Source organism: Leptosomus discolor, chromosome 4 (genome assembly GCF_034619465.1).
Source record: "Leptosomus discolor isolate bLepDis1 chromosome 4, bLepDis1.hap2, whole genome shotgun sequence".
In the NCBI taxonomy this organism is placed as follows: Eukaryota; Metazoa; Chordata; class Aves; order Leptosomiformes; family Leptosomidae; genus Leptosomus; species Leptosomus discolor.
Genome location: NC_141394.1, coordinates 66,420,997 through 66,445,304, shown reverse-complemented (window position 1 = coordinate 66,445,304; position 24,308 = coordinate 66,420,997). Strand labels below are relative to the sequence as shown.

Here is a 24,308-nt window from a genome sequence, read left to right as displayed (position 1 = left end):
CATATCCTCTACATTGAATAATCCTGCTATAAAAACTGAGAATAAAGGAATTTGCTGGATGACTAGCACTTAAGAAATTGTTCCCTGGTGGGTTATTTGCAGCCTATTCTCTACTTCAGTAGGAGTTTATGTTGAATAAGTCACAGCTGTGGAAATACCTGCACAATGGAATTTAATACTGCTAATAAAGGGATCCAAATTGGCACAGCTCCACTCAAGACTCACTAATGTTAAGACGTACAAGTGTCTTGGGTCATGTTAAAGGCTGAGTGGCTTCAGTGCAGAACTACGGATGCTCAGGCAGAGGGGCGGTACCAGCTGATGAAGGATGGGACGGGGCAGCTGATGAGCTGGGCAGCCCCGTGCCGTAGGAGCTGTGTGCGCCGTACTACTCACCAGGGCACTGCTGCTTGCTGTGAGGAGCCACGAGTGTGTTACGAGGCTGGCTGAGCTCTGAAGCCTTTTATCTTTGTACAGAAAGTGGGGGCCTCAACATAGACCTTTTGTGGGAATTTTAGGAAACTGGGTTTTTTTTTAGGAACAACAAAAAGGGAGAAGGACTTAGTCCTGCTTGCTGCGCTGTAGACACAGAACATGCAATAACGTCACCCAGGTACACAATGGCCATGTTACAGTCGGGTTGTTCACTTCTCGTCACATTAAAGCACCAGCCAGAAGAGCATCCTGAGGTGCGCACTTGTAACTGGAAAGCCAGAGTTGACAACTCTTTATGATTTTTTTTTCTTTATTACGGCTCTCCTGGATTAGTGTATTTTCAAATATTGAGGGGAATTGGAGAAGGGAGGAGAGGAGAAAGGTGTAATAACTGATGCTTTGGGTGATCTATATCATTCGTATGTCCTTCAAGCTACCTCTCTGCAACATTTACAAGCATATTTCTGTAGACAGCTGGGCAGGACATGATCTGTGTAATTCACTCTGCAGTGTCGTGGCTTAGTCAGGAGCCTTGAGAAGGGAACCTCATCAGCCCACCCCTGGCTAGATCAGAGGTGCTTGTATTTGATATTTGACTTTCAGCTCTGGTATCTTTTAACTGTTTGTTTTAAATCAAAGGCAAATTTGTAGTGCTTGTAGCTGCATGAAAATCAAATCTGGAAAAAAAATTACCAAAGTGTAAGTTAAAATTTCAATACCTGGAAAGAACTGAAAAAAAAAAAAGTGGATTCAAACCAAACAAAAACGTTCTGGTTTAGTAAAATAAAATTTTTTAACAATTGTGATTTTGGGGATCATTATTTCTGTACTTCTATTCGAGGTGTTTCACAGCAGCCTGCAGTCATGTAGGCAGGTGTTTTGCAGTGAAAGTCAAATGTCCACAAACCTTCCCACCAGGGAGGCACAGGCCTGGAGGAGACTGCAAGGTACCCGGATGGAGGGTGAGGTGTAGGTAGACAGGTATGACAGTCCTGGAAAAGCTGTGACTGTAGCCAGGCTTTTAATGTGACAAAATGACTCTACAGCTTTCAAGGTAGGACTGCCCATGTGTTTTGTTTATTTTACCTCAAAGGTTATTTCAAATTAATCCATCTGTTAATCAGTTAAAAGAGATTATCACAGTAAAGAGACCAGAACAGTTTTTGGTGCTAACTTGCATTATCACAGATGATTAAAAAAATAAATTACTAAAATGAATAAAAAATAAAATAAAATCAATTTTCCATTTCTCTTTCTAGTCTTGACCTTGCAGCTACATGCCCACCCTGGTACCTGGCAGTGCCTGCATGTGGCCCACCTCTGTAAGGTTTCTTTCGTTACTGATTGCAATTTTCTTCCCTGGTATATGGGCTTTTCTCAGAAACTGCCGTCTTGCAGATTGCCACTTTCTGAAGTGTCAGACTGTTCGAAGGCAATTACTATATAGACCACTCCTTCCTTCCCCAACAGTTCCCCTCCCTACTTGAGAACTGGCTATGCCGCAGGTCTCACAATAAAATCATAGGACTTGACAACTCTGTTTCCATTTGAAAAGCCCACATCCCACTATTACATGGTCTTGAGCTTAAAAATGTTGCCTCCCTGTGGAGTGCCGCTGTTCAATCACTCATTATAAACTGGCCATTAGTATTATTCCACACACCCCCCCTGCCCCAGCAATGCAGCTGGCATCTACAGTAAAGCCAAATCCTGCTGTGTGAAATTTGTGAGTTAGGCCCTTCTCAAAGGAGTTCTGACTTTAGAAAAAAGCGGGGCGGGGGGGGGGATATTTAAAAATAATACATTTTCTGGGAGAAAAAAGGCTGATTTAGGTTATATTTTTCTGAGCCCTTAGGCTGAAATAACAGCAAAACTTCTAAGTCTGCTTAACAAAGCCAACTTGAAACTCCCTGTCCCTGTTGACACAAAGGCAAGCAGAGGAGATAGCTGTGACATGTAAAAATGAAGTAGCATTGCTCCTACAAAGCTCGGGAACCACAATAAAGGTTCTTGATCACTGTCCAGGGACACCTTAGCTATGAGCCCAGCTCCTATAAATTCAGCTCCTGTAGCACTTCACACCTGATTCACATTGGAGAAGCTGGTGATTTAAGCACAGAGACAGTCACAGACCTGCTGAAAAACCTGTATGAAAAGATAGCTGTCTCAGTTGCTCACCTTTTGTTATCACCCTTTGGAACAAGAGGTTAACCTGGAGGGGAGATTTCAAAGAAAACAGCTGAAAAATCCCTTTCAAAATGGAGTTTGCAGTCAAAGACAGACACAAGTCCCAGTATCCATCACAGTTCCTAAATTTCACACCTTCTGTCTGCTGAATTTGATCTCTCTTGGCAACTCAGGAGCAACCCACCTTGGTTTAGATGGGTTTGTCTGTGTGGAGTACAAGCGAGTCCTGCATTTTGTTTTACACATAGCCAGAAGATGGAAAGTTGAAAACTTGGAGCAAGATGGCAAACAAATTTTCATAAGCTATCAAAGAGAGATGGAAGAAAATTGAATGGACCCCCCCCCCCCCCCCCCCCAACCTAGCATCTGAACGCACCCATCACAGTTCTTAAAAGCTTTTCCAGTATTCAGACCCCCCAAGAGATCACTCAGGGAAGATGAAACTTTATGTGATGAAATGAGAGTTGCAGTCGAATGTGATAAGGAGTGTTAAATGCCTGCTTCATATCAAGCGTTTGCTAAAACATCTGCTAATGCACTTACAAAGGAGATGCTAGCCTTTATACATTATAGCTGTTCGGTACCAAATTGTGCATACTATCTTAGATGAATTCAGAGTCATTGAGACAGAGCTATTAATTAAACCAGGGCAATACACAACTTTAGGATCTCCAGAGATCAGACAGAATTCCTTTTAGCATAATAAAAAATACTGCTCACGCACATACTCTAATGACTGTTCTGCATGCCACCTTCCAGCTGGTGAGATCCTGGACACCTGAGAAGCATTTGTATCATAGAGTACTGCACAAGTTAAAAAAACTCACAACACAACACCCCCCACCCCCCCCAAATAATCCCCACCATCATAAAATCTCCACAACCACACACAGAAAGAAAAGAAAAACAACCTGATGAATTTTGCTCTCCAGCTTCGAGCACAGACCTAAAGTATGCTAAATTTGCGTGTCCAACAGGCATGGAGGCACACTGGGTGGGCATTTATCTGGGTTCACCTGAAGCACATTCCCCTGCTAATGTACAATAATGGCATTCAGCACCTGAGTTCTCAGAGATGCATTCAGTAACTTACCCTAACAGAAGCTTAAAAATCTCATCCTGCTCCTTGTAAAGTTGATGGAAGCACAATCAGGAGTTTCTTGGGGAGCTGGACTGTTTGAGCTCTGTTGTGTCTGGATATTGTTTATACAGTTTTTGATTCTGTATGCACAAATATATTATTCTCTGATGTCATCTTTAGTGCATAATGGTGTTTTAAAATGTGCTTATGGATTAAGACTGCCCATAGACCCATTACAATTATTTCTTAATGTAAGGGATATAGTTCTTTTATTTCAAAAGTGACTCACAGGGTCATGGAAGAAATGCTGCTACAGTTAGATTGCTCCATCACTGTTCCTAATAAAGCCTTTCCCTTTGAAAGAACTGCTACTAGTTGCTGTCAAAATAACATGCTAAATTAGAACAGATTTTAATACTGTGAAATTCAGTGGAAATTAATATTTTCTCATGAAACATAGCAGCATGGTCCATAAATTTAGAGATTTCCATAAGTAACTCTTTATCTAAAGGTACCATCTGCCATTCTGCAGTGCTGAGGTACCACCTAATAGAAGCATAATGATATCCTAGAGTAACATCAGTTCTATGGGATGTTAAATATTCAGCAGCTCCTCTTACATAGTAGAAGATTCAGGCCTTAGCCTTGTATAAAAATATGCTGTCGAAAAGCTAGAAAAAACATACAAATCATCCAGTCCTACACAGTAAAACCAGCTGCTGGGGTTACTTGTGCCCCAGGGCAGCTTTAATTTGGACGTGCAATATATCACCATAGGGCTACTTGATCAGAGTTGCAGTCTCAGGAAATATTTTCAGGACTATTCAATTTCCATTAGCAGTTTCTCCAGGATATATTAGGCACAAACTGAGTTTCCTTCAATATCAATCATTAATGTTTTCTCTTTCATCCTGTCTTTGCTAAAATACTATTTTCATGGAGGCCATGAAATTGCAAAATTTAGTCTGTTCTTATGGTTGTTCTATCATTTAGGTTCCTTTAATGGCGTTTTGCAGCAAAGGCTGGGTAAGGGACCTCTCTCCACCCTGGCATTTGGCACCACCCAGTAACGCTCCGTATTTTGCCTTTCCATTCAGTAGTTTCCTTCTCCTCTACCCCCCATCCCTTTCTTCACACTTCAAGACTGATTCTCCTTGGCAGCTTTCTGGTAATGGGAACTTTTGCTCTGTTCCCCACTGACGCAAGTTGGTTACACTTCCCCAACGTGCGAGAGTAGTACCTTCTCCACGATCAAGGTTGAAAATGAGTTGCTTATGACTTTCACAGAGCCCTATGATGCTGCAAGCATACAAATACTAGCTATACCTACCAAGGTCCCTTCCAAATGGAATTATCCTACAAGATTATTACATTCATACACACCAGTGCACAGATGAGGAAACCTGAGGACACCTTCTTTCTGAAGAGACCACAAAGCTGCAAATATTGCTTATTTTTGCTTGTTGTGAGAAGGGAGAAAGAAGGAGCTGTAAGAACTGAAATGGTCTCATGAGGGGCAGCTGGTGAGACCCGCTGATGACTCATCTGAGTTGGAAGCTCCCTGAGAAGTGGACTTTGCTGACCCAAGACCAAAAAAAAATATTAAAGAAATCCTCAAACAAAGCAATTCAAAGAATAACAAAACCCCATCAGTTCTTACGATTCTTGAATGTTCAAAGTCCTTTGTAACAGCAACCAGCTTAGTTATCAGTGTTCTTACTCTGTCACTTTACTAATTATATGATTCTGCTTTTCTAAGTAAACTCCTGGAATTTCCTCCCTCTGATTTGTGAGGGCGCTTCTCAAGACCAGCATTTCCCTCCATTTAGCTAAAACAAACAAGAGCTTTCTCTTTGAAAGTATTTCAGCATCATGAGATAAGTTTCCTTCCTCCTTTTAATAATTGCAGGGCTCCTCACAGGAAAGTGTCAACAACATTATTTCCTTCCAAATTCTAAGAGAGATACAATGTTCTTGTAGGTGGTGAGATTAGATTACAGTGAAATTAATTGTTGGTTGGCAGCAACCTCAGCTCTCGTGAATGTGTTACTTCTACTCACCTGTGATCTTTATTCACCCTTCCCACATCTCTACATCAGGTGGCCACAGAGCACACAAAAGCTGCTGTGTCATTTCACTGCAACCCACAACTGAAACACATCAAATCCAGTAGTTAATGTCATTGCTGTACCTTAATTCTCTGCCTGTGGGGAGTGTTCCCCAGGACAGGGCACAAGCACATGGGAAGACATGGGATCACAGGCTCCAACTTAACGAGTTTACTGTGTCATTGGAAACATGGTAAGAAAAACCCATGTAGCAGCCCAGGGCTGCTGGGGGTGAAGGAAGTAGCAATGATGAGACTGCGTGCTCAGCTGCTGTGCATCTCAAACCGCTGCACTGGGCGGCCCATTTGGACATTTTCTTTTATGAATAAATAAGTGAATAAATAAAATCAGCTAGCTCCGTCTGTTATTCACCCTAACCACAATAGGGTGGATTGATAGCTCGTAGACATGGGTTTTGAGGAGATATGGAGAAAGTGTCCTTCCAGATTAATTCAAGGACAGCGCTCTAAGGAGTCTGTTACCCATTTTTCAAGTGTTCCTATGTTTATTTACTGAAACAACAGGAGTAGTATGACATCATAAATCTTTTGAAAATTGAAATACTGGTGCCAGTCTTGAAAGATTAATAATAAGGAACGCCTTTCAGAGTGTGCTCATGGAAATGTAATACGAATGATTAGTGTTTTTGAACATTAGAATTACAGTGTATAATTGTAATGTTATAGCAGCTATATAGGAGCCAGTGATCCCTTAATGGAATACATTGTGAATTTAATTATTTACATGGAAAAATCAGGGCTGATATAATCACTGGATGATAGACCCGCTGTTTCCTACGTCCTGCAAGTGTTATGAAGGAGCAGCATTGCTATCTATGCAGATACACTCAGTCCGCATTTGTTATTTAGTTTTAAGTTCTGCTCTGCAGTTGATATCCTTTGTCCTCTAGAACCTACAGTAATCTGGAGTGTCTTGTAGGCTATCTTCCTGTGACGTCTACCATAGGTGCCAAAATTCATCAAACGAGGATTTTGGTTGCAAGAGAATGGTACCCACATCAGAGGCTGAGGTTTGTCCTTTGGGCAGGGAGAGAGCTGTCTCCCACTTGGGCAACACAGGGTGTTTTGCCCTGTGTTTCTTCTGCAATGGTGGTTTCAAAACTATTTGGTGGAATCACATCCAGAAAAAGCATGCTTAAAAAATATGTATATACGCTTGGGAGACACTTCCCTAGAGTGGCTTCTGGGTACACATAGAAAAAATCAGGAGTTCTTCGGATGCTTTCATAATGTCAGTAATATTGAAAGTACAGTTTCAGTCAAGAGCAAAACATCACTGCCCTGCACAAAAGGCAGGATCATGTAGATTCAGTATCTCTGTGTTGGCAATTCTCCCTGTAAGTCTTTGCCACCTGCAAATACTGCCTCAAGATGCAGGCATGTGCCTCTGTGCCTCCCAGCTCAGGTGAGGGGCTGTGTTCAGAGCGGCTGCACTAGGCCAGAGGTTTGCTCCCGTGAACAATTGATTTGATAGCAAAGGGAAGAAACAAGGAGAATTATTTTAATCCTCTCAGCCCCAGTTGAGGGACTCATCGTAAAACTATCAGACAGAATTCAGCAGAGTGGAAATCCCTGCCCTGATAAGCCCCAGCCCTGGAAGGCGAGGGTTGCAAAGTTCAGGATGGAGGTGGCTTGCTGGATGCCCTGCACTCCCTCATGCTTTGCTTTCACCGCTGTTACTGACCTGTGGTGTTACACATCATTAATGTTAAAAACAGAGCACCTAACCAAATTGAGCTGTAGGTGATCCACACCTAAACTACAGACTTCCCTTTTTGCTGGAAAAAGATTGTAATTCAGTGAAACACTAATTCAAAAAATTCCTGGTGCATGATCCTGCACATGGACATGTATCTTTTGCATGCAAGGAACTGTAAATGCACTATATAAGAGCACATTTGTTAACACAGTTTATTGGCACACTTATTGGCAAAGCATACATAAAATACAGTTGTATTATATAACACACTGACTCACTGTGTCTTTACATGATGAGTTGAACATATTAATATGTAGATGAAAAAATTAGTTTCTTTTATAAAGTTTCACATAAATACACCAGAATCAAAAAAAAAAAAAAAAAGTAAAACAAAAAATGGTTTGAGGGCTTTACAAAAATATTATACAAGAAATATACTATGAAAAGAAATAACAACAAAGCCAACTCAGATACAATAATAAAAACACAAAAGTTTTAGATTTATTAAGCTGCCCACAAAGTTAATGGATTACATGGCTTTAAAATATCCGGATCGACAGCAATTTTACAAAGCATAAACTCTCATAGGACTGAGTGTCTTTTTCCACATAAAAATATTTCTCATGTCTTTGATGAAAAAAAGACATTTCTTGTTTCAGCATTTTTATTAAATGATGGAAAGTGTATCTACTGGCATCAGCTAAACGTAAATTAAGAATGCTGGATCCTTTAAATGATTAACCGATGAAAGTTAAAGAAAGAACAAAAGTTACTTTAAATTACTTTTCCTTAAAAGCTGATTTTTTTTTCTGAAACAAGAAATTTCAGGTGCAAGTTGAAAAGCAGAAAATATATTACAATTGTAAAAAGTTTTACATAGTTACGTTAATGAGATCCTGAGCACTGATGACTTGTTAAAATATGGCCATTGTTTGACGAGGAAAAAACCAAACCCTTCCAATAAAATGCAGTCAGAAATTTGCCATGAGATGCTGTTTAATTTTCAGTTATTTTAATTAAGGTCAGTGCCAGTATCGTGTTGTATGTGAAGGCTTCCAAGAAATGTATATGGAAGCTTGTACAAGAATTTTCCCTAATTAAAAAAATTCGGATAACTTTAGTTTAGAAATAGATACTGTATCTGTTGAAAGGTGGAGTTTTAAATTTTTTTTTTTTTTGAAGAATGCTGTGAATCAGTAATTAATAACCCACTGGCATACATTGCAGTGGGTACTGCTGCAGAATAACCTATTGGGAAGCTTGTGGTGTGGGGTTTTCAGATTTAGTCTCCTGGTTAGCAGGGGGTTTGCTGTTCCATGGGCTGTTATTTCCCAGTGCAGGTGAATTGTTGAAATCTTCTTCATCATCCATGCCATTTGCTGCATCATATTGTGTATTCTCTAATCTAGTGATAAGCCTTTCATCTTCATCCCCAAATTCGCCTCCCATCAGAGTTGGTTCTCCTACCACCATCACATCCTGTGAACAGCACCCAATATTTGTTATATGGAAACCTTGAGAGAGAAAAAATCAACTTAAAAAAATTATGTTAGAGAATTTGTATCTCTTAACTTTGTGATATTTGAACAACAGAGTTAAAAGTTCCTGCATAGTAGGAACCAGGAGACAGGCTTACACTTTATTTCTAATTTAAATGAAAAACGGTAACACATCTCTCTAGCCGCATGCTCATGGCTCTGGATCTCAGAAACCCCAGAACTGAAAAGCAGGTAGACTGAAAAATGTGTATGATTTTGAGCAAATAAGCAGGCTATGAAACTGCCTTAAACTCCTGCTTGAAATATTTAGCCTTTATCCAGTAATTCTTTCCTGAGCCATTTTATTTGGAAAGGCACCAGAGTGCATCTCAGTTGGAACTTGGCAATATGTGTATTTTAAAAGTAGTTTAAAAGCAACCGCATTTCTTATCCTCAGACTTCTCAAATGTGGAGCACAGCACTCTAATAAAGATGGTAACTCTCTTATCCATAGCCAGCCAAGCCCTTTTACGCATCCAATATACTTGACATTCTGCTACTTAATTATGGTAATTAATTTAGGTAAAGTTTTCGATAAAAACAATGTTCACACTGATTTGACAATTTGCATAGCTAATTAAGTCATTAGCAAAAACCTGCTGATTGCCAACAAGCCCTGAATTTACCATCTGTTATTTCATGGTGCCTGTCACCTAACTCCATGTAGGCAACCCTGCCGCCAATCTGTGCAGTAAGAGGACCAATCTGTCCAGCTGGTACCGTAAAAGGAAGATGAAGAGTGCTAATTATAATTACACTGATGAAGCTAGTAGTCATCAAAAACTGAAGCATGCAAGAAAGAAAGAATTCATCTAATCACTGCTTTAAGTACAAATTGTCCTTCCATGAAAACAAGTAAACCGCCTACTGTACTCCAGTGCGTCACATATTTGCTGCAAGAAACCTAACCAGCATGGGATAGAAAGGTGCAAACTTGAGATTGGAAAGCAAAGGTGCAAAGCCAGAGAGCTCGCTTGTTCTCTCTGTTCAACGGAGAATCAGGCTGCTGTGCTAACCGCTAAAGAAATACGTGGGATGCATCTTTTCATGCAGCTCAGGTGGCAGGGCATCAGCTAGCGTCTGGTAAAAGTGCAGTAATTCCAGATGTCTAGCTTTCTACCTGCTGATTTAACAAGCCCTTCCAAGAATCCTAGTGAACAACAGGTTCGTATTTTAAAGGATCTGTTCCTCCTTATGAATGTAAAAGCATTTGTAAAAAGCAAACAGAAGACAAATGTTTGCATTCAATAGGGTTTCTTTTTAATCGGATATGTACTTCTTTCACCATGAAACAATACAAATTATTGCCTGTAAGTATTTACACTCTTTCTCGATATCCCTCAGCAAAGGCTGACATGCTACAGAAGAATGTTTATATCACATTTTCAGCCTATGCTATGTGAAAAATTTGTGAGTAGATGGAACCTGTTAACACGATTTCTTCTTTACCTTGTCTAGATTTTATTCCTCCATATATCCATAAAGTATTTGTTAAATAAAACTCACACACAGTTTCACAACACAGAAGTTTAAAAGACAGAAGTGTTTATAACCAAAAGTTTTTCCTAATTTGTTTCGTCCCTCTAAACAACAGACAATGTATAGTGTGCACTGCTGAACCAGACCTGACCCCATTGTATTGCGGGAGCACTAACGACAAGAGAGACCTGGCAGAGGACAGCAAGTTGGGTTTGAGCGTGCAGTGTGATATGGCAGGCAAAAAGGACCACAGTGGCTGAAATGCAGAATCACAGACCGAGGTGGCAACAGTTCCTCTTACTTCAACGCTCTTGAGTATGGACCTTACGTTCTCCCTGTTGCCATACCAGCAAGAGGTCGGCAACTTGGATGAGACTTAGAGATGCGCATCAAAAATAACAATAGGGCTAGAACAGCTGGCTGGGGAGGCCACGTAAAAGGATGAAATATGTATTACATCCACCAAATGATTAGGAGGGGTAAAAATGCTTAACAGCTGCAAGTGCTGAAAGGAAGAGGATCGCTTTAGGCCAATCTGATGAGATGTAAACTAGGGTACTAAGATGACATTAAGTAAACGAAAATGTAACCCCCACTGCTAAGACAATATTCCTGTTACTGAGAACTGCAAACTGAGGATTAATGACCCCACCGGTACAGCACTAGCTTTGCTGCTCAGGTCACCTAACACTAGGCTGGGAAAAATCTCAATCTGTGGTAGGAAACATTCGTGCATCAGCGGGGAGATGCTCAATGACCTTGTAAGTATTTCCATCTCTAATTTCTCAGATTCTTTGCAAATATTATTCCTTTAATATAATGACACCCACTGAGAGGACAGTTTGCACTTATATTTCTCTCCATGCTATTGAGTATCTCTCTCTCTCTCTGGGAATGAAGCTACAATTATATTGAGGTTAGTGGAGTTTTCCCTCATTCTATTTAAAAGATAGATATTGCAGCATTAGTTACAGGACATTTAAAAAAAAAATATATATATATTCTTGACAATCCTGCCACTTATAGTTATGTCAGGCAAAAATAGTGTCTCAGGAAGCACACATGCTGGTTCCTCCCCGGAGAGGATTCTGCTCCTCAGACTGAAAGCTGAAGACCCCACCAAGTGCACCCCATTGAACCTCCACTCACTAGTTCCCGTGCAATGACCACCAACCTCTGAGGAGGACTGGAAGTGACTCCTTTTAGAGCCCCTCAATGCTTCTCCTTAAATTGGCCAGTGGGGGTCACTGCTGTTGAATGACACAAGGCTCCATCCCTCCCAGGGTTGAGGCTGCAGCTCTGGAGTGCTCCTAGCTCCTGCTCATGGAGTGAGAAGCAGAATCCAAGAATTAAACCCTAGTCTCTTGCACGGCAGCACACACTGCTATGGCCTAGTTATGGTAGCACATAATTTGACTAGATTAGTTTAAAAAAGATTTAGACTGTAGTCACTCAATCTTATTAATTTACTCTGTGATTAGAAACAACATTTTTGGTCAAGGAATGTCTCATGATAGTAAAATATGGTTGCAGTGAAGCACTGTAAATAAAGCAGTGGATGTTTTACATTATGTGATAGAAATGTATTATTTAATAATATAACCACAAAAGCAGCTTTCATGTATATCATACCTTTCATCCTGAAATAACCCTAATTTTCATCGAAACTTAAATTGATGCATATAAACTATACACAGAGATCACTTCATACACAACTCAAATGCAAGCACTTCTATTTAACAGACCGGTTATTTCTGAGGCTTCATCTTTTTTACACCTAGCCTCAAAGCTTCGCTCTGCTATGCCCAGTTACATAACTAAACTTTTAAACTTGGGATTTTAAAGATCATCCTATGGCTAAACAATGTCTTACTGGAGTCTGGAGGTAGAAATGTGTGGTGGGCCATGTAAAAGTCCCCATCCCTATGCCTACCATGTTTGCTGCTGTTAATACATAGCCCCAACCAATGTGTTAACAGTAATTAGTTTGTAACTCAGGTGTCACAGTCCCCAGAAGTAGACAAACAGTGCTTCACAAGCCTAAGGTAATTAAAACCACCTGAAACTATCAAGTATATTGTTTAAGCAAGTCTCATATTCCAAGGATTGAAAGTTGCACTAATTTTAGCAGCCAGCAGACCTCTAAGTGCTAAGTCTTCAAAAGAAGAAGGGTACCTCCTCCTGCCTCCCTTCTCTCCCTATGGAATTGTGTTAATGGTGAATATTTTAATAATTGACTTCTCAGCTTCTTGCCATGAAAATTATTAATGACTGAGAGCCCCATTGCTGCCCACACCATAATGGTCACTATTTCCAAGACAAAAACATTGGACAGACGTTGTTGAAATAATCTATAGAGACAGAACTGACATTTTAATTAGGTTTCAGAGTAAACACTTTCTAGAGTAAAACAGTTATCTTTCATATCTCATCATAGTCCTCTCTGTTAACTTGAAATTCTGGTCTTGTTTGGAATATTTTTCCTAAAGTGCAACAACTGGAAACCAATTTGTTCACTCTCATCTCCTTACAGCTAAATCTTAGATTCTGAATTGCACAGTTCTGAGACGCAGGACAATTTCTGACACTAATCTTCTGGCCCTGGAACTGTAGCTCTGGTACTACAACATCCATTACAAACCATCTAAACCTAACCCCTGTTTCTGAAACACGTAAGAGATTGTATTGCTCCCTTCCACATTTAGCAGGTTTATTTATGGATTTGGCTTTTAAGGAGCTTACAGAGAACTACAAAGAGAAAGAGAGATTATTGAGGCACGTAACTCACTTAAAGAGTGCAAGGAGGCTCTAATTAAGACTTTGGATGTAACATAGAACATTTGATTTTCTTATTGGCACGTAGTGATGCTTTATTCTTTCTAACACAAATGATATTTCACTGGGTTCATGGTTACAGTATTACACTCAACAGGGTCTTCATTAGTAAATGAAAGCAAAATCCACCTATTAATTTCTACGGTTAAGACTGGGAGCAGCCTAGAGCAATGGCTCTTAGGGTTTGTCAGAGTTGTGAATTGTGACCAAATTTCCAAATTCGAATAGACAGAAACAGATCAATGTGCACTGTTCTTATTGAACTTAACAGGAAGTGATATTTAAATTATAGTGTCCACATGGACCCTTCTTGCATATACCTGTAACCCACAGATCACAGTGTACAAGTCACTGTTCTGTGTACAAGGGCCTGGGCTTGCTAAAATGCTTTATTTAAAACAGAAGAATATGGAAAATGCTAAGGTATATGCTTTCAGCCAGTAAAGAGGCTTGAAAACTGAGCAAAGAATTGGGAAAACACTGCAGCTAGCTTCAAATATTAGAGGAAATTAGTACTGTGCAAGTGATAAGGCAATGACACACTCAAATTAGATAACTAATTTCTTTGAAATTAGGAAGGCTAACATTAGAAAGGCAGGTTTTCTATGAAACTTGTGGAAGGAGTCTTGCCCATCTTTGCTCTTTGTTTAGAGGAAAGAGGAAATTGGTAATTCCAGTTTCTGCACAATGGGTTAATGTTTCTTCCAAAGATCAGATGTGATCGAGAACATGAACAAATCTAAGAACAGTTCAAATGACTGGCATCTGCTGAGACTAAGACAGCCGAGTGGACTACAATTTCTGGATCTCTGTTTTGTCAGCTTTCTTCATGCACTAAAAAATGCCAATGCATTTGTAGAAAGCACTGGCAGTATTGAGCCTGCACTAATGACAGCCTGAGAAAAGAAAACTTCTGGTGAGAAAAGTGTTTTTGTATTTGTGCTATTGGAGTGACTTTAGTGACACTTGGTTCTACTTCCAACCCACTACAGTGTGTTGCCTCAGCACCTACAGGATTCAGGTCAAAAGCAACATTGGACAAGTAACAGGTCAACCTAGGCATGAGTCGTGCAGTGCAATCATGTAGCACACTGGCTAACTACATTTGTTTTAAGAATGTGGGAAATACTTAGGAAATTTGTAATATGTAGAAAAGGTGTTAAACAAGGGATTTGGGCAGGAAGAGTCATATGGACAAGAGATGCTGAATGTCTGCAATCGGTAGCATGAGAACTAACAGAATCAGAGAAACTACCAGTTTTCCCACCATTATAAGGGAAAATGAGTGTAATGGAGTGCAAGTGACTGTCAAAAGGGCAAACCTTTGTATTTTGTTTAACAGGGTTGATAAAGTATAAAAAATAGTTAAGATATATGAGGACAGACTCAGACTGATCATTTTCAAATTGCTGATGAAAGGGAAGATGCGTACCCACCCACTGGCAGAGACACTTAGATGCTTTTGAGGACTGTGTTATTAAAGATGTATCAGAATGTGTCAGCACAGTCAAAGTGCTAATAAATTTAAGGCAACACAGAGGGCACAAATGATACTGATTGATAAGGCTTCAGCAACTGAACTTCAGGGTGCAGTGCCAACGTGACCCATGCATGGAATTAACAACCACATCATTTCACTTTCTGGGCTTGGCTCTGCATTGTCAGCACTGTCTCTGCCTGAAGAACTGATCAGAAAATAGCACGGGTAGAGGAAATGGCACAGCCTGCTATTACTGGAGAAGAATGTGTGTGTGACAAGTACTGTTCCATCTCATTGATCAAGGTTTGCTTAGCCCCATGTATTTATCTGAAGATCTGGAAGGGGCTATGGGGAAAATGACAAATCTGTCTCAAGTTTCAAGCTTTGTCATAGCTGATGGCACTCCAGCTGCTTTCTGGTCACTGTCCTGAGTGTGAGACATTTGCCTCTCCAGACATGAAGACCTCATTACAGAAACAGAAGTTAATGGTGCAAGTGAGAAATGTGGATGAGGTATATAGTAAGTTCACACATTTGCCAGAGTGTACAGAGCATTACTGTAGGAGCAAAAAGGAATAATTACTAATGGCCTAAATGAAGAAACTTTGCATAGAATAGAGGCTAAGGAAACATTTTCTAACCAGGATTGATTTACTATCAAAGAGAAAACAACATAGAAGCAGAAAAGTGAGAGGAAATTAGGAGTTAGGTTCAATTATGGTGGAGAGAATGTCTTTGCTGGCTGGGAAGAAATCACTGGAGAAAAAGAGAAAGCTGAAGTACATGACTTCATATTAATCCAAGTTTGGTATGGATATGAGCTCATTGTTGAGGTTCTTTAGAGAGGAGGATGGGAAAAATGGAACTGAAACTAGCTCTGGTTATTGTGAGTCATCTGGACAGAAGATGCAGTATTCTCTAATAATGAGGGGGAAAATGCTTTTAACAGTGAAAATGAATGATTTCAGTAGCTTTTTTCTACTGAGCAGGGAAGTCCCATTCACAGAAAGCTCTGTGGCCAAATGAAGCTTTTAGTTAGTTGAAAACTGTCAAATCATGTTTGAGGACATCTTTTCTTCTATTGAATATAAGGGAAATCAAACATTAACTACTGGATGATTTGCTTTAAGGTAAAGAGAAAGAAACAGAAAGCAAGTTACTGCTACCTGGAGCTAACTTCAGAAAGCAGTGGCATGCCTGTAATAAGGCCCTCTTGAAAGAATGCATAATTTTGAAGAAACATGGTAACAACTCTATTTAGCTGAAAAGTGTTGAATAGTTTTACACCAAAATATCCTGCTTCTAAAATTATTTTGAGTTCTGTCTACTCTACAGGGAGGCTCAACCATCAATTCCAACTGGTTTGCTATCTTTGCTGTGAGGAAGATGGGAAGAGCTGTTAGTATGTCAAATCAAACACCATTTTCCACTTTGCAGAGGGAAAGAAGCGTCCTAAAAATGGAATCTGATCCTCCATACAAAAAAGTTCGGACCATCTTGCTACTCTGGTACAGAAAGCAAACAATGTTGAAAAATATTGACTATGCAGCATCCTGAAAGTCAATAAAGACTAAAAATCCATCCTTCGTACCATGATAAACTTCACCATTATGTCTCAGATGCTCAACTATCACCTCCATCAGGAAGAGTGGCCTTGACTACTTCATCTGTCAGGAGTAGCCTTTCAGTACCTGAAGTCAGCTTGAACATCAGTGGGAGTGACAGGTAACTGTCAGAGGGCTCAATTACACTCAGACATACAAGTACACATGGCTACCACTGAAGCCAACAAAAGTTGTCCCTCCAGAGAGGAGCAGACTGAAGAGAGACAAGGGGTCAGATTCCGGTCCAACTGAACTGAACTCAGGGCAGGGAGTAGCAAAGACAAAGTGATTTTACTGTCTATTAAACTAGGAGACGGCAGTGAACTAGCTGGTTGCTCAGTTTTGCACCTAATTGCTGATTTTTCTTAAGTATGGTTGATTATTGATCCAAGGGGTTTTCTGACACAGTCAGTGAGGCAGAGTGGTCCCTGCCACCAGAGGATCAGGTAGCTGGCCTTCTGACTGCTTTGTGCTGCCAGAAAAAACCCAGAGATGCCTATATTAGGGAAAGAATCTGACTCCAGGGACGCGAGCCACGTGAAAATTTTAATATGACAAGGAGAAAATATGAGTTTAATGTACTGAAGTCCAAAGCTTCTGTAAGCTAGAGGATTGCTGAACCAGTTGCTAAACAAAAATCTTCATTTCATTTCACCAGTGTTAGTCTACTCCTCTTTTTTATCTGGGTATTCAAGCTTCCTAGGAAGTGCCTGCTTTGTGCTAACAAAAGGCCTGTATTCTTTGTCAGGCTTCAGAGGAGACCTAGCCCTTTCCTATATGCTGATCAGACATCCAATAAAAATCCCTGCATGTTATTCCCAAGATTCCACTTTATAGTCCTTACAGTATCAAATTAATTTCCCTAGCTTTAAAATGCATAAGCTGTCTCCTTATTGATTAAGGCACACTTTGTCACAATTTGGGGTCTGATTACCTGTACCTTGAGACTAAGGTGATAATGTGACATTATTGAAGTGCTAGTACATTTCTGGAGATGACTTGGTGTTTACCTTTATAATCAGGATGTCAACAGAGCTATCAGGGTGGATAAGCTGAGACCCGTATTCCAGGGGAACTACCCTTTGCAAGTGGAGTGGTTGGGAAAAGAGATATCCTCTGCAGGTAAGTTAATTCATAACCTGTTCCACTGAAGCGTCTGAACCCAGTGCCAGAAGTAAGGTACGACCGTAGAGAGACCAGCGGTCTGCTCAGGTATGGCTGAGGGACTCATCCTCACTTAGCACCTGGCAGATGGACGTCTGCAAGACTCATGCTATACCTAAAATCACAAGGCCCAATCTGAGTCCTACCACCAGTGGAGGGACTCCCACTGACAAGAAGGGGAGCTGGCCCAGGCCTTAAAAAATCACATCTGGACCTCAGGATACCCTGCTTGAGGGTCATTCATTAAAGCTGCACTGCAGAATGGCTTCTTCACATCTCTCCACTAATTCCCCAGCTTCCACAGCACACTGTGCAAGATTGCCTTTTGCTTGTGATAGTTTAGGCTCAAGAATGCACCTTCTTTACAATGTAAGGAAAGAATTAAAGCACCATAAGCAGTTCAGGCCTAAAATGAAAGTGAGACTTACAGGTACCTGACTTGATAGACTCAGGTTTGCAGCAGCTGACTTTTTCTTGCTGTTGGTACTATTTGCGTTGTTCCCAGCACTGCTGTTGGAAGTGCTGCTGGTAGAGTTTTTCCTTTTTCTCCGTTTGGTTGTCGGTTGTCTTGTGGGTTCTGCTGCAATAAAATGGTAAGAAGGAAGGCAAATGGCAGATATTGTAAAGCGTGTACTAAAATGATCCATAAACAGAAGCGCTGAAATATTTTTCTGATCTAGTTTTAAATTTCTATGTTTACTCATAGTAGTAGGTTTAACATATGAATCGTAGAATTTTATTTGGACCTAAACCAATGGAATATGCTTTCAATTTTGTATAATGGACTAATGAAGCTTATTCTCCTAGTATTATCTACAAAGATATTTGAAAGCATTTTACCAATGGGAGTATCATAACTATCATGATGCTCAAAGTGATGCTGAAGGTCACACAGCAAGCAACAGTGCTAAACAAAAATCCAGGACTTATTCTGATGTAGAGTACAGCCTCATGTGACCCAGCCAGAGGCAAAGGCTAAAGGTAGCTTTCTAACCTACTGCTGCCATCGATGCAGCATACAAGCAACTACCATTTGAGTTCTTCCTGCCTCTGATGTGGGCTTCATCTTTAAAACTGCTGCTCCCAAGAGAACACATTAGAGTGTGTGAATGCCATTTCTCTGTGAGTCTTCCAAACTCAGACTGAATCAGGACAATTACAAAACTTTGCTTAAATCAGCAAAGAACAGAGGGGCAATTGTACTTCTTAAAATTTGGCCTGGGCACCCATGTGAATAGTTGTAGATGTAAAAATCTTTAATAATCTGAAAAAAGAGAGCATTATTATTTTGAGGTGTAAGAGGAAGGAGATTAGGTTCAGGCCTTTAAATAACATTATATTAGTCTCAAAGACAATTAATTATGAATTGTAGTTGTAATTTCAGAGTCACAGCAGGAAGCTGAATTACACAAACGATGAATTCTAATGGAGCCAGTAGGCATTTTGCATTCCATCTACACATACTTTTGTACTAAATTATATCCTAGTCATAGTGAAACCATCTGAATGTGCACATCTATAAATCAGTTCGGTCAGACTGAAATCATAAAACATCAGAATAATTTTCAGGCTTACTTTTGGAACAGTGCTAATTCTTATTACTTTCCTTTGTAAGTAAATTTGCAGTAAATATTCCTATTGTTTCTATACTAATTTAACCATAAAATAAGTAAAGCACTGGAAATGAAACATACCTGGTGGGGCCACCATTCTCTGCCATTTTTGAAACAAGCAAGTCTTCAAGCAGTCTCGAGGACTTAGATTATAAGTTTTGTGTCTTGACATCAGTTCCTGCATTGGCTCCAGTATTACACACAACTGGAAGAAAAAGGCATAATAGAACAATCTCAGCCAAGCAAAGACTCGGTTGATCAGTATTTACATAGCTGGAAAGTATATTCTTGGCTTTTTTTACCCTTGCTAACAGAGGATGCCTTGTACAGCTCAATTTAATCTGCACTGGGATTGAGGATCAAAATTGAATTGAGAAAACTTCTGCTTGCTATTTGCTATCTAAAGTATTTTTTAAAAAAATCAGATAAATCTTCAACTCTAGTCTTCCAGACTACAGAGTTTTCAGAAGAGTAGAAAATTTTCATTCTTGTTTGCCAAAGCTGCAAAGACGAATTAATAAATAATAAAATGCTCATAGTGGGTTATCATTCCCATATAGCAAAATGTACACAGTGATCTTCTGACCTGTGGCACTCCACAATGAAGATTTCTCATAAATGAGGGTTGTAAACATGGTATTTTATCTTGCTATTGCATGCAAAATAATTAAAATAATTTTGTTCCTTTCTTGTTGTAAGTACTATACATTCTATCCCCATCACATGAATATGTCCAAGACAAAAGAGAAGCATTTTATTTTCCTCATCAGCGTGAATGCTCTAATATGCTGAAGCTGGAGATTTCTAAAAACATGGAATTTCAAGAAAACCTATCCCTTAAATAATCATATAAGTTTTCTATCTGTTCACTTAGTAATTAAAATCACTGTTCACCACTTTTTGCTCCTGTTAGCACAGCAGATCTAGCATAAAGAACACAGTGAGCTGTTTTCTATTCCCTCCTGTTAATCACCACAGAATCATTTCCAGTCAGTTAAACCTTACGCAAAGCCACAGAAGACTACAGAATTGCACATGTGTAACTGAGGGCTTACTCTTGCTTGCAGGATCCTTGTTTTTTGGTCATCCTACATGAGAAGAAAAAAGCCAGGTTGACCCCTAGGTTTCACCTGAAATTTGCAGGGCTGGCACATAGGAGGAAAAGGTTCCTTACTTGCTAACTGAGCACATTTGATAAGGAAATAGCTGACACAGAATACACATGGAGCCTGCATGCCACTTTTAGTCACTCTTCAAAGAAGAACCGCGTTTAGAAGCAGGGGAAGGTTTGGCTTTTTTCAGCAACAGAAGTAAGGCAACAAGTTGGCCAAATTATTAGAACTTAGGATGGCAAATGCAGAAAGGCATCACTTAAGCCAAGTCTTGTTTTGAGTTATTTACTTAATTTTAGCAAGTCTGGCTGAAGGAGCATCTTGGATTTACTTCAGCAGGTGATGTTTTCCTTCCATGGTTTTACAAATATATGTCATGAGGCAAATTCTTCTCTCTGGGCTGCAAAGCCGATCAATGTTTGCTCTGTTCCCCTCATGTGCACCCCACTCTCATTCATATAAATGGAGATGCAAAGTATGCAGGGAAAATAGCTGAAAGGGAGCTACCATGAGGACTAAGAGATTAATTCAGCATTTAAATATTATTGTGTATTGGCACTGCCTTTTGATGAGCCTTTCATTAACAGCAGTTAAGACAGAGATAACGTAAAGCAGCAGGGAGAACGAAGAGCTTCAGTATGAGGAATTATTTTTTTCCAACTGCAGAAATTAAATCTGCAGTTGCCTCCTTGACTGTTTTCTTACATAGACTTTTTACATATATTTTTGTAGACAAATATCTACAAGGTAGTTTAACAGACAGATAACTGCTATTGGAATGTGCAGTTTGGGCTCAGATTTTCTTCTGATTCAATAGTCTACCAAAAATCAAGAGCATCACGTCTGAAAGTATGTCCAGGATCCAGTTTATGCTGTGCAAGAGGTGCTGTACTTTGAGTTCTTATTCAGTTTATTCTGAAACTTGCTCAGGTTTTGTGTGCGTGTGTCTGAGAGAGAGATTCATGATCATAACTGACTGTTGCTTTGGTTCTCAAAAGTCTGGGTTTCTGGCAGAGCTGCCTAAATTGTCTCATTATTAGCAGATAGCAACTAGCACGAAAGAGATAGCTGTGCTAAATCTTCATAAGCTAGTTACCCTGGGCAGGGCCCTACACTCACATAGCTCTACTGCTGCTGGGACTAAAAGTATGTAAATATACATGTAGGGTCTTCCAAGGTTTCCTTAGGGACACTTTATTTATGATACATTTACTCCTCTGTATGTATTTATTGTTGGCAACAAAGAGAATGTTTCTTCTTTATCATCTGGCAAAGATGTTGCCTATTGTGCACTAACCATATGCGCACTGAGGAGAACTATGAGGTCCCTGCTGCCTTGACTGCTAATCCTGTCTATAATCTCTTTCACTTCACACACAAGATTAAAATGGGATATGGACCCAAAATGTAGCAATGCCTGACTGATCTCACACACATGGACTCAAAATGACAAGCGCCAGGGCTCCTACACTGGGACATGGGGCGGTTTCATCTTCTGGATATTTTGGAGCTGTACAGACTTGCATGAATTCCTCTTCTGGTTTTGGGGAATTCACAACCATTTTCTCCCTTTAAAGTCTGCAAATTGTAAGGTCAGCTTTGGATGCCTGAGTAATAGGCGTGCACTCTGTGGTGACAAGTCCATTTTAAATGCATCTAGCTTATGTGAATTGGGCAACAAATGTAGAATGAACAGGATTAACAATGACTGATATTAAATCTCAGTCTTTTTCAGTGATCTTTGAGACCTACTTGAAATCTAAGGCAACTCAAAACCAAATCCCTGAAAGGGGAAAAGATCATGGTCCAATTATCTTAAGTCTGAGGAACCTGCCAGTGGCAATCAGTAGCTTGGTTTTTGCAGAGTTAGATTAAAAATGTGGGGAAAAGATGCATTTAAGAGCTAGGCTGACCAAAACCACCTGCTGTCCTTAACTGCTGGTAAGCAAGGTAACTGGCAGGCTGGTTTGACTGCATCATTTTACAAAGTGACTTCTTAAAACAAAGCTAACAAAATGTTTTACATGCTCCTACATTCAATGGCATATAGAGGCAGCCTGAGGCTTAGACTGCCTATTTCCCACAGATCACCTAATCTCACTCTGACATTCCTTTTCAAAACGTCTATTTTAACATTTTTTCGAGCATTGGATAGTATTAAAATGTACAAGTCTTTCCTGTAGTACTATAACAATAATATTTGGAACACCAACAAAATCAATCTCTTTTGCAAGGATTTTTGGCACAGCTCAGAATCAGTCACCCAGGAAAACACCCTAAAGACTTAAGTGCTATGATGATGTATGATCACAGAAATAATTTCTAGATTTCTAGGGACCCAGAACCTTTAATGGCAATGCTTGACAAGACACAGTTAGACATTTCCAAGCTCCACGTTCAGGCGACACAAAAGGTGGGACTCACTTGCCCGCACACAGGTGTCTAATGTCACCTGAAATGCCCTGGGTTATCCTGGATCTGATCCATCTGATTGCTTTTGCTGTCCCAGAAGGTCACAAGGCTCGTGTCGATGTTTCAGGCACTAGAAGATGTTGTTAGTGTGTGAGCAATTGAATTAAGCCCAAAATTAATGAAAAATTATGCTTCTTTTAGCTTTTAAAACATATTTGGAAGGATATGTATCATAATAGATTATACACTTTCCCTCCACAGTACTAAAACATACTGAAAGAACTCCACGTGATGCTTAGTAATCCAGTATTATTAGAATTAGTTTCCAGTCATGTTTTCTTATTTGAACTCATCACAATGATGTCTGACCATTATGCAGAGCTGTGCTGTTTCACTGTGGATAGCTGTGAGATGCACCCAGCACTAGAGATGAACACAGTGCTTTAACATGAGAGAAGTCATTGGCGTGAAAATTTTCTATTTGTGGGTGCCTGGCACACACTGGGACACATGCACACTGTATAGAGTGTCAGTGATTTCACTAGAGTTCCATATGGATCCTATGCACAACTCACCAATGACAGGGCTTGGATCCAACTTGAGAAAATGGTAATGTTATACCCTTGGGGCTCAGGGAAGTGAAAGTAGGGAACATAACAAAGCACATGTCTTTTTTGCATTAGTAAAACACATCTGGAAGGATTTGATTTATTTTTTTTAATGACTTTTTTTTTTTTAGAGGAGAAGACTAGCATTTATAGGTTTCAAAAAACAGTTTTAAGAAGGGAGTTATATGAGGAGATACTGGAGGCACTGCAGACAGGAGTCAGAGAGTTCTGAGAATATGGATCCACACATAATTTCCTGTAATACTTGAGTTATCAGCAGAGCCAAAATCAGCCTTCGTAGGTAAGGGGTTAGATTCAGCTCTGAGATCACTCCAGTCACACCAAGAATGGTTTTAGCCTTACGATTTTTGTTCTAACATCAGACGTGCATTCTGATAGCAGTGAAGATTAGCAGAAAGATCAACGTGAAAGCTCTTTTTTAACTTACTTTTGCATACTATAAGCTTATGTATCCTATTGCTAATGTAATTAGCAACTACCCTTCTCAGAGAAACCTCTTGCCTCAATGAGATTTTTTACATTTCCAGTAGTGAAGGTTTGTCACGCTGTTGGCGAAGGCGTTGTGGTCCTGCCGGCTCTGAGCTGCAGGTGGCAGAGCTAGCCCAGCTAATAGTTTTCCCCTGCTTCCATGCTAGGAGCACAAAAGAACTGCAGCCTTTCAGTCTTTCAATGCCTTTTGCATTTTAAAAAGAATTCAGTGGGACTCGAGTCTTGCAATACTGAGGTGGTGAGACTGACATAACCAACAGCCAGTTTCTTTAAAGCAGGAAACATATCTGGTCAGTAAGTGCTGGGCAGCCAATGAGTCCCAAAGTCTAAACTGCACCTTCCCATGGTTATCAGATTTGTCTGTATAAGCAAAAGTTTCACTAACCACGATTTTAAAAATGGAATTATCTAAAATTTTCACGC

At 39.9% G+C, this 24,308-nt stretch overlaps 1 protein-coding gene across 4 annotated transcripts in view; it reads right to left on the bottom strand.

The window, feature by feature from the left end:
* Window positions 1–8,778: 8,778 nt before the first annotated feature.
* LDB2 (LIM domain binding 2) overlaps window positions 8,779–24,308 on the bottom strand; it is a 222,496-nt gene continuing 206,966 nt past the window's right edge. The window contains exons 6-8 of one of the 4 annotated variants that reach the window (XM_086464024.1): window positions 19,325–19,448; window positions 18,059–18,210; window positions 8,779–9,009 (exon numbers count right to left, since the gene is read on the bottom strand). In XM_086464024.1, coding sequence (XP_086320150.1) covers window positions 8,779–9,009; window positions 18,059–18,210; window positions 19,325–19,448 — 507 coding nt within the window. Of the gene's footprint in view, window positions 9,010–11,759; window positions 11,865–18,058; window positions 18,211–19,324; window positions 19,449–24,308 lie in introns of those variants that run through there. The other 3 variants (XM_086464026.1, XM_086464025.1, XM_086464027.1) reach the window with 3 other exon arrangements.